Source organism: Poecilia latipinna, unplaced genomic scaffold (genome assembly GCF_001443285.1).
Source record: "Poecilia latipinna isolate Pla-1442-1.1 unplaced genomic scaffold, P_latipinna-1.0 Scaffold579, whole genome shotgun sequence".
In the NCBI taxonomy this organism is placed as follows: domain Eukaryota; kingdom Metazoa; phylum Chordata; class Actinopteri; order Cyprinodontiformes; family Poeciliidae; genus Poecilia; species Poecilia latipinna.
This window is the reverse complement of record NW_015113195.1, coordinates 218,917-229,765: the sequence shown is the minus strand read 5'-3', so window position 1 is coordinate 229,765 and position 10,849 is coordinate 218,917. Positions and strand designations below refer to the sequence as shown.

At 37.9% G+C, this 10,849-nt stretch overlaps 1 protein-coding gene across 5 annotated transcripts in view; it reads right to left on the bottom strand.

Moving 5' to 3' along the window:
- The window catches only part of tab1 (TGF-beta activated kinase 1/MAP3K7 binding protein 1), a 20,636-nt gene extending 11,056 nt beyond the window's left edge, over positions 1–9,580 (bottom strand). For 4 of the 5 annotated variants that reach the window (XM_015042156.1, XM_015042158.1, XM_015042157.1 and 1 more), the window contains exons 1-7: positions 9,495–9,580; positions 8,814–8,947; positions 7,857–8,007; positions 7,588–7,683; positions 6,647–6,755; positions 3,257–3,373; positions 1,303–1,414 (exon numbers count right to left, since the gene is read on the bottom strand). In XM_015042156.1, coding sequence (XP_014897642.1) covers positions 1,303–1,414; positions 3,257–3,373; positions 6,647–6,755; positions 7,588–7,683; positions 7,857–8,007; positions 8,814–8,947; positions 9,495–9,527 — 752 coding nt within the window. In that variant the 5' untranslated portion in view covers positions 9,528–9,580. The remainder of the gene's footprint in view (positions 1–1,302; positions 1,415–3,256; positions 3,374–6,646; positions 6,756–7,587; positions 7,684–7,856; positions 8,008–8,813; positions 8,948–9,494) is intronic. The other variant, XM_015042160.1, reaches the window with a different exon arrangement.
- Positions 9,581–10,849: the final 1,269 nt, after the last annotated feature.

The following is a 10,849-nucleotide window of genomic DNA, read 5'->3' as shown; positions in this document are numbered from 1 at the left end:
TTACAACAGCCCTATGTGTGTGTCTGTGTGTGTGAATAAAGCACTTTAAAGAGGCTTGGCTCTGGTATGGTAATGACGGCCATGAGAACAAAAGGTAGAGATGAGAGATTAAACACTTTCTAATACTTCCTTAATAGTCACAGCACTGATTTCATGCAACAGGAGTTTACAGACAAGGAGTTTAACGATGCGTCTTTCTTCCGGGGTGGAATCATTATATAACATTCAACATCTGTGGTTTTCTTAAAACAATTGGCTACACAACTTTGAATTTGAATTCCTTATGAATTTTCTTCAACCAGCAAAACATGATGTAATCTCTCTAGGGAAATTCCTGGAGAGATTATTTTCTCATGATGGACGGAGAATGTGATGATCAAGAAAACACACACACCAAAAGAAAGGCTCTGCTTCAACTTTCACTGAAATTTGCATCAAAACAAAATGCCTTCTGGGTAAAAATGAAAAAAGAAAAAGGAGAAAAATTGGATGTATGTTTGTTAAAGTCAAGGTGAGGTTTTCAAAGCTAAGAACACAACAACAGCTGTGAAGCATGGTGGTGGTAGCATCATGCTGAGGGCCGGTTTTGTTAGCATTTGTACCGGAGCGTTGAACAAAATGTATTATATTCAAGAAAAAGAAGAAGAGGACTTATCGGCACCTTTAATCAAAAGGTAACGAGTTTAAATGTGGACCTAAACGGTTCTCTAAACTTGTCATTATCTTGGAAATGATTTACTTTTTCCCTCCATTTTCCATAAATTTCAACATCTCACAGAAGGAAATGTATCAATCTTCTTTTTGCAAAGGATGTATGTTTTTTTCTTTAGTTTAGGATTTAAAAACAGAAAAATTGGGTTCTTTAAAAGAATTACAAGAAATTTTCTGAAGTAAGCATTTAACAAAACTTTCAAGTTGTCAAAACAAAAGTTATTGTAACATTTGCAGCTGTATGGTGTTATTTAGCTGGACTGAAGGCAAATATGGCTCCTAGGATAAGAAAGGATCAACAGCTACAAAAATCATGTTGCTTCTCTGACACTTTATCAAAAACATGAGTGAATATCTGTAAGTATCTGAGCCTCTTGGTGAAATTTTGCTCCTGTGTGGATTAGAAACATCAGCAAATTCAAATTTGTAGATAAATGTCTTGCTTTTCACAATCAGTCAAGTTGTATGCTGTGTTACAGCATACAACGTGAACACATGTCGGTGGTTTCTCAGAAATGGACAAAGCACAAAGACAACACAACCTGCATGAATCCATGTAAACGTAGTCAGAAAGCCGACGGCAGGCGTCACCTGAGCAGATCTATCTCAGAGTAGTTGATCTTCACTCTGCTGTCTCCCAGCCGCCTGGTGCTGCTCTGTCCAGCGATCTGTCCCGCCTGCCGTATTCGAGCCACGTCCACACCTACAACACAGGAGACACGCTGTAGACCACAGTGGAGCGGGCATTAAACACACACACACACACACACACACACACACACACATACACACACACACACACACACACACGAGACGAATCGTAAGGAGCAGAGGAAGAACGAAAGCAATGAAAGCAGCAGTAAACGGAGGTTGGGGAAATCAAAACAACACGAGTTTGCAGGATGGCTTTTCTCTTGTTTTGAATCATTTATCATTTTCTCTCTTCTTCACTTTGTGTTTCACATTAAATCCCAATGGAAAACATTTATGTTTATGTTGTAATGTGACAAAATGTGAAGAAGTTGTGTAACTGCCACCAGGCTGGACTTGCTCCCCTTGCCTGGCGCTGGATGACGGCTCAGGAAACAACCTGAAGGTAAAGGCTCTCACATCACACATTACACTCATGTGACTGATCTGGAACGTACTCACAGCACTTCACTTGTTCCACATTTTATTATTCAAAATGTAAATTATTCTTTTTTTAAAAATAAGACGTCACATTTAATGTAAATATTCAGTCTTTGCTCAGAAATTATCTGAATTACCAGCCTAACTAAACAATGAAAAAGGACTAATAATAAATAATTATGGGTCCTAAACAGACCATAATCAGCCATTTCCTTGTCAGATTTTGGTTTAAAGTTATGTTTTAAGTTACTAACACAATTATTCTAATTCTGAATGGTCCAGCTAGAGGTACAGCTGGAATCTGAGAGAGAATTTGTGAAGGAAGTTAAAGTTTAGGATGATGTCAACATCAAACACAAAATAATTCAGCAAATTGCAAGTGGAGACCAGCAAGAATCGGGTCAAAAGTAAGAAAGATTTGGTGGCTGTAATACCAGTGAAGATATCAGTTCTTTTTATTGATCACAGAGAATGTTAGAAATAATTTTCAACACGAACGTTTTAAATAAAACTGAGTTTTTTTCTAAATTGATCCTCTTTTTGAGAGATCCCTGACTCAATGTCAATCACAAGCAAACTTGGTTGAGTGAAAACTATTTTTCATTTCATTCACTCAATAATAAATATAAACAGTTCATGTAAAAATTGAAAGAAACCGTTAATGAAAAGGAGCAGAAAGAAGAATGAAGTGACATTATGAGCCCCTTAAAAAGAAAATCAGACATTCAGCTCAGAAGACTGTTACAGATGGTTTTCAAATACACAAAAAATATCCAACTAAAGATGATTCAATGCTATATCGCTTCATCAGAATGGCTTTCAAATTTATTCTAAATGCAGAAAAGTATTAAGACCCTTTTATCCCACAGTTGAGATTGTTCCATAAAATGACAGCTTTACTTGAAAAGCAAAACATTTTATCTATTTGTTTTACTAGTACTAATAAAAATAATTTGCATTTCTTCACGTTTAAAGTTGAAATAGGGTCTTTGTGCCAACATTTAAATGACTTATTGGGCCCCAGTAAATAACTGACTGCAGCCTCAGACCAAAGCAACATTTCTGTAATATTTGATTTAATTTAACAAAAAAAAAACAAAACAAACAAACAAAAAAAACTCATACCTTATCTTTTGTTATGCTACAAATGTTTAAAAAAGTGACAAATGTATTTGTTGGGTTCAGGCTGGACTTCTTAGTCCTGTTAAAGCCTGTTGTATGGAACAAACTGTTCCTTCAGCAGAGCTTGTTATTAGCATCGATGTGAGACGGTCTGTGCTCCGTTGAGAAACGTTGATGCCTAAATGACACATTTATCCTGTAAGGAACACAGGATAAATGTAATGGCGATCCTGATGCATTCATTTTCACATTTCCACCACATCACAGACGTGAGCACGTCAACGCGCCTCACCCATTGCCGCCAGTCTTTGTAGCTCGTCTTCGTTGTCGGTGCTGTGTGGCCGCCCGATCTGGAGGACCTGGTTCTGACCGTCGCTGCTGGACTTGCACAGCAGAACCCGGTTTGTACCTGAAGGCACAAACAAAGAATTTTAACGACACGTTAAATAAGTGTTGATCGGGTCAGCACAATCTGATATTTATGAATCTGATATAAAAAAATATAGAAAAAATACTGTTTCTGTTGGAGACATCGTGTCCTGTGGTGTGAAAAAGTAATTCCTCCCTTCTGCTTCTATTTGTCGTAATGAAAGATCATTTTAGCACCAGACAAAGAAGTGACTTTATTACGTAAATCAGGATTTACACTAAGAAAAGCAAACTAAACCAAAGTGGTTGTATGTAAAGAAAGGTGAGTTTTCTAGCTGCACGCTTTTAACTAGACCATCTCAAAACCTTTGTTAGTTCTGTTTAAGTGTTAAAATAACATATGAAGTTATTTTTTACACCAGATTTAACAGGAAGCACAACTTACAAAATGATCAACGTTTGTTTCTTTTTCCAATTCTCTTTTTTTTCTTTTTCTTTTTAGAATGATTTATGTTTTTACACATATGAATTCAACATCTTTGTTCATGGCTGAGAATGTTGAATCCATCCATACGTTCACAAACTTAAACATAGCGATGATTGGTTTTCCCTATTTACCATTCAGGGATTTAAATTTGGGAAACGCACAAAAAAGAGCAAATTCTGGGGAGATCCTAAGAAAGACAAAAACACAAAAAATGTAAACGAATGCAACTTAAATTAGATGAATGACGATCAAACAGCTGCAAAATATCTAATAATCCATCTTTAAAAATATACCAGTCTGCAGTCTTATTGCAAAAGTTATTCCATCCATGCTAAAAATGTCAAATGGTGTCATAACAGACTTTTTGATAAGATCGCAAAGCAATTTTTTAAATGTCACGGGGACCATCAAGATGTTTTTTGACAAATAAGAAAAGAAAATGTGTTTTCTTTTTGGTCAGCAGCACTTAATTTTGTCTTGGAAATCTCCTGTTTTCTCCAGCCCTCCTTATTGCTGAGTCGTTTAAAAAAAGACCTTTAGAAAGAACTGCAGTTTATCTACCACTGTGGGGAAGTTTCACTACAGCTTCATGTTATTTTCCATTAATAAATAATAAATTATCGGATCGTTATTGGCCGACACCAAACCTCAGATATCTGTATCGATACCAGAAGTGAACAAAGTGGATCAGTGTCTTTCTTTCTCATCTGCTCTGAGGATAACATACTTATTTATTTACATTATCTGTCTAATGTGGACATTTTTTGATCATCTTAAAAAATGTCACAAACAAGCAGAGCTGAAACCAGCATGTTAGAGGTACTGAATCTTAACAACTGAAAACGACTGGATAAAGTTCACAACGCTTTGAGTGGAGATGTTTGTATATCGAGAACTGACTTTAATGTCTAAAACATCAAAGCAGCTCTGCTATCAATACTGCAAAAATGATTACAGGGTCAACATGCTTCATAGAGCAAAGAAAAGACACTTCTGCTGTATCATTAAACTTCACTGAAAAACTTCATCTGAAGTTACTTTGAAAAAGGCTAAAAAAATAAAAAACCAATTAAAAAAAAAAATCGGTCTTCTAGCTGGGGAAGCATAAGACAGATCAATGATTAATTAACTTTTAAAATTACATTTCTGGGTCAGTAAGCAGATGCTACATGCAGGTCCAGAGCAACCAACAGATTTCATATCCCTAAACTGCCTCAAGCTGTGTTGTAACGTTCTAATCAGCCGAACAAGGCCAGTCAATGCAGCCAATTTGCTTTATGTCAATCACGATCAGGCTTCTCTGTCCTCAACCAGAAAAAAAAAGAAAGAAAAAGAAAACATCCGCCCTCTTGTCGAGCAAAGTTTTATGTTCATGTGAGCAAAAATGTTGAAAGTTAATGTAGCACAGCTTTTCGCTCCACACGTACCCGGCTCTGATGTGTTCAACGCAGACAAACAGCTGGGAGTCATTTACAAAACGCACTAATGTCTCGGTTCAAACCTTCCTGCTAAACTTTGAACTCCTGATCCTCCCAGCGGCCATTCCTACATGTAAGGAATCAGTCCTAAACATAAGCTAGCACTTTTTATTTTTATTTTTGCTAAATACTGCATTAGTCACTAAGTAAACAGGATTTGTTTTTTTTTTTTTTTTAACTTCATCCAAAATCAAATACATAGAGTCAGAATTGGATCTAAGTCTGACTTCCTTCAAAGTTTGATCCAAACTAAGGAACAATCTCGTCTTTTGCTTACACGCTAATGACTTTATAAAGACAAACCGACTGGGACGTTAAACAAACCTATCCGTCAACGCTCTTTATTTTTACAGCTACTTCCCTAACATGCTCTGTGTCATACTGTATGTCATTATTTATTAACAGCTGAAATGTCTGTTCTGCATCTTCAGGCACTGGGTTGGTATTTGCTCAAACAGTTGTGCAATCAAGCAAACAAAGTTCCCCAGCTTCACGCAGTCGCCTGTAGGATCTGCTTTATGGAATGACAGCAGATCTACTGACATTACAGCTACTGATCTATGTCTCGTCTACGCCAGATTAAACCTTCCTTTAGGTTTCCAGGACAGACAGAGACTGAAAACCGCCGGGATTGTTGAACGTTTGTGCTCAGTAGTTTGCTCACAGTCTACGTTGTGTCTCTGTTTGGGAAGTTTCTGCACCTCCACCACTAGCGCCAGCTCTGCTGCGGCTGAAACATCGAGAGTCAATCACAGTTAATCTGTGACACCTGGAGCAGTTTGGTACGTCGATGGCTCAGGAGATCGGAGGGTTTGTCCTGGAGCAAGTGAGCTGCAGCGACACCAAGAGTGTCACACACCAAAACTGAGCAAAACCATTTCAGTCTAGAAAGCTAAAATGCACCAGTTGGACATTATTTTCCTGATGTAGATGAGAATAAATCATCTTTTCCATCAGTACATGTCACATTTTAGATAACAGACAGAAACGTTGTAATAGTTCTAGAATATTCTAAATAACCACAAAAACACATGGTATTCTGGTTTTTTTCTTTTGCAATGACAGCAAACTTTGACTCAACTGATACTGAAAACACAGTTTGGATTGAAACTCTGAATGTTTAAATGATTACTTAACTAGAATTTAAGTTTCACTGTAATGTTTATATCAGATTTTCTGTACATCAACGACTCAAATCTGCATCAAGTCTGACATCTGCTGGTGGAAAGCAGGAAGTAGTCTATTTTAATGATCCTTTGCAGGCAGATACTGCCTCTTTAGTGCTGCAAATAAACAAATACCTCTCAGAAAGTGTAAAATTTTAAATAAATAAAACATGCATGCATACCAACATTGGCGATGTAGAGCTTATTGTTGAGAATCAGAGCCACCACAGCCGTAGCGCCTCCTGACACCTCCTGCTCCAGCTCCTTCAGGCGCTCCTGGACCTTCTGACTCTGAGGACAGACAGACAGACAGACAGACAGAGAGACTGTGGGACGACACATTCTGACCAGCCGGGAAGCATTCAGAGAAATAAAAATAACAGATGATGACGGTAGGAAGCCGGAGAAACGGAGACGAAAGAAACTGAGAAAATCAATAAAAAAAAAACCAGACAGGATAACTAGAGATGCACTGATCGGTCGCAATATTGAAAAAAATTCTAGACTGGGTATCGGTGACAACGTGCCTGATCCATAAGGACAGATCTATGCAGTCTGATTCTATGCTCTGAGCCACGTCATGCTTTATTGTTTATTTTCCATTACATTTAGAAATCCTAATTGAACTTTCTGAACCGTTTGTTGCAGTTTATTTTTGTCAGTTTCAGTTCCTCTTGTTATTTATTTTACATTGGCTGTTATTCTACTAAATACACAGATTAAACTTGTGTTGTTTTTACATGTTTGACCAAGCTTGCGAAGCCATTGGTATATTTAAGAACTCTGTAATTCAGTACATTGTGTTTTAAAAAAAATTGTTTTCAGTCAATTCAGCTGTTTTTCTGTATCGGATCGATTTCGGCCGATACCAAACCTCAGATGTCTGTATCGGAAGTGGAAAAAAAAGTGGATTGGTGCATCTATGTGGGTAAAGCAAGTGAAACCGAACGCAAAAAATAAAAAATTCAAATCGATTGAAACAATCAGGAAAACAGCAGAAAAACAAGAAAAACTAGAACGAGCGAAGGAGAGCTGAGTCAGACTGATGAGGCCGTAACCTGATGTTCTTATGTACATCACTGCTTTTTTTGTATCATAAAGTCACCTCTCTATGTGTGCATACCTCATTGTGTGGCAGGAGGTAGTTGGACAGGTGAGCCTTTTTAGCCAAAGCATCACCTATTGTATTAAAGTAACTCTCCTCCACCGCCTCAAAGGCCTGTAACAAAGAGAACACGTATTATAATTCACTCAGCGGCTCCGTAGCACATGAGAGGAGCTACAAAAAAATGATAAAACTGCTAAATCAGAAGCGAAAAAACTCAACGGATAAAAGGTTTCACAGAAGAGATGTGACTCCACAGACAGACAGACCAGTAAACAGTCAGAGACCTGAATGAGGATCCGGCGGACGTCACTGTCTGTGTGACTTGAGTTGAGCTCCCCGAGTAGGAGTTCAGCGGTCAGACACTGGGCTGCAAAGTCCGCCACCCTGCTGCCGTCATAGCCGTTAAAAACGCCATAGAGGAAACAGTTCTCGCCTCTGATTGGATGACAAAGCGCAAGGAACATGAGCGTTGAGTTGATCGTTGATCATGACAAGAGTTGATCGTTTTGAGAGCAGTAATGCCATATTCAAATTTAAGTCTAAAAGGAATTACAAAAAAAAAAAAATAGTTAACAGCTTGATAATAATATTTAACTAGCTTGATAACTTTAAGGAGTTAAATTTTTCGAGTAAAGTCCAATGGCTTTATACTTTGGTTACCCAACTTTGATGCCACCTTACAGTAGACTGCAAGATTCATATGACAAGTTTGAACCAACTTTTGAAAACTAACCCAAAGCTAGTCCTGGATAACATAACCAGAATGTTTAGCTGCCTAAAAATAATTACTGCTGGAAAAAAATAAACAAATAAATTCAACATGAAAGTAATATTTGACATAAACAAGGTTTAATGCATCTTCATTACATTCCAAATACTTGAGTATTGTTTATATTCATAAAAAAATATATATATATATACATACAACTCAACTTGATTTGGGTCTCTGAGTCTTATATAAATGGCAGTGTTTGCAAAACATAAAAAAATAAAAAAATAAAGAAAAAAGTCTTTGAGGCCCCCAGAAAAATTGCCGCCCTGGGCTACCGCCCCTGTAAGCCCTTTGTACAGTCTTTAAGAATATTTACCATCTGAAAAATAAAAATACATCTGTTAATTGGAGAAGCAAGGTTACAACCAATTCATACTGAACACTACCCTAGCAACTTCTGAAAAGAAAATGTTTCACAATCAGTTGAAGTGCACCAACCTCCCCCTCACAGCTGCTCTATCTTACACACCTCAGCCTGAGATGCCTGTCCTCCATGGGGTGGCTCTGGGCTCCTTTACCATCCTGGCTGTACACACAGTTGGGCGCCACTCCGACGCCACACATCTCACACAGAGGCAGGTCATCTGTCCAGCTCTGCTGCTGCTGCAAGCATAAAAAAAGAAAAAGAAAAACAGCACAAGAAAAGATGTGTAAATATTTGTTTATTTTAACTTTTTATTTCTAAATGACATGTCTGCTCATGTAATATGTTTAACTACAGCTATTTTAAAAAGCAGGAAAATAGAGTTGAGTGCTAAACCGAAACTCCCCCAGGTGTTATGATTAAGTAATAAAATAGTACAAGTGTACTTAACTAGTTCGCTGTAAAGAAATAAATAAGACCAGAAAAACACGGTTCAGTGGCATTACTGCGCCTTTTGACTGATAATCACTCCTTCTGCTTCTTGTTAACTCAAGTATATTTATTTTCCAGTCGTTTTAAAGTGTTGTTGGTTAGCTTACTGTTAGCAAGGCACCTAATGAGCTCTGCTAAAAATAGCTGCAACTGGCATTATTAAAAGGCAATAATTGCCAAGGAAAGAGCCAAAGTAAGCAGCAAAACCCCCCGCGAGACACAAATGGGGTTAAAATAATGTCCATGAGGAACATTAGCTGCCAGTGACAGCTATAAACAACACTTTTCACTTACGCTTTGCATCAAAGTCTTCGGCTCTGCCGCCATGTTGGATGCTATTTGCTGCGTTCAGGATCATGCCGCAGTGTCCGATTTGTTAACTTCGACTACACAAATGCACATTTTTTGATGTTAGGAAATTAAAAATCGCAACAAAGGCTTTTATTAGTTCTATTATATTTTTATTAGTTTGAATTCCTGATATGACTCTGTCGGGAGCTTTCTTGGAGTACATTCTGGATTCTAGTCATTTGACACAATACCGCTGCCTATGAAGGCAACATACTTAAGGTCTTAGCTTCAGTTTATTATAAACTATAATACAATAACATTTTAAAAATGTTTTATGGTAACAATTACCATCGCTTTCCTCTTTTTAAAATTAAAAATGCGTTGCAAATGAAAGACAGGGAAGACAGATCTTCAACAGTATGGAGTGGTTTCATCGTGAGTGGTTCCTTTAACAATACTGCCACCGTGTGTTATTGTAATGAACTACAACCAGCTGAGAAGAGGTCCACACCGAAGATCTTCACAGATTTTGATTTTGTAGAGGTCTTTAAATCCAGGCCTCAAGGTCCGGTGCCCCGTGACTTTTAGACTGCTTCTGCTTCAACACATATGATATGAGTCAGATAATCACGTCAGCAGCAGGACTCTGGAGAACTTAACTAAGTTAACTAAAATTGTGGAATTTACAACAGCAAATCCTGCACGGTAGCAGGTGCAAACAGAAGGTTTTTCATCCATCCATCCATCCATCTATCCATCCGTCCAACCATCTGTCCATCCATCTGTCCATCCATCCATTATCTTCCGTTCTGACGTCTCCGAAAAAATTATTTGAAAATGGAAGTATACCACAACTTCACACCTACAAAAGACATTAGCTTCTACCTAAACTGGCTAGCTTGGCAAAGAGACCATTAGGCAAACAGAAATCTGCAAAGGTGTCCTCTAATATCTGTGGCTAGTGAAAGAGTGGGAAGAAGAAAGTCTTTTCGTAAAAAAAAGTAAAGAGAAATCCTTTCCACTGTTTTGTAAACATTGAAAATATGTGACAGAAAGAGCCCTTGAAAGGGAAGCTGGCCACAGTTGATGAGAAAAAGTAATCTGTGGACAATCCATGAAGGAAAGTAGCTAGAGATCATAAAAGACTTGAGATTGGTGCAACTGTTAGCCTGGCTATTTCCTTCCAGCACAGTTCCACTTTGATTCGCACCGCCTTCAATGTTCTGTTTGGCATTTCTCACTCTGTCTTGGATTCCTCTGGTAGAATACCGGGCCAATCAGCGAACAGAAAGAGAAATAGTGAACGATGAATTTTTTGTGCCTTTTTATAATTGCAGTATGCCTGCAGCTTCAGCAAT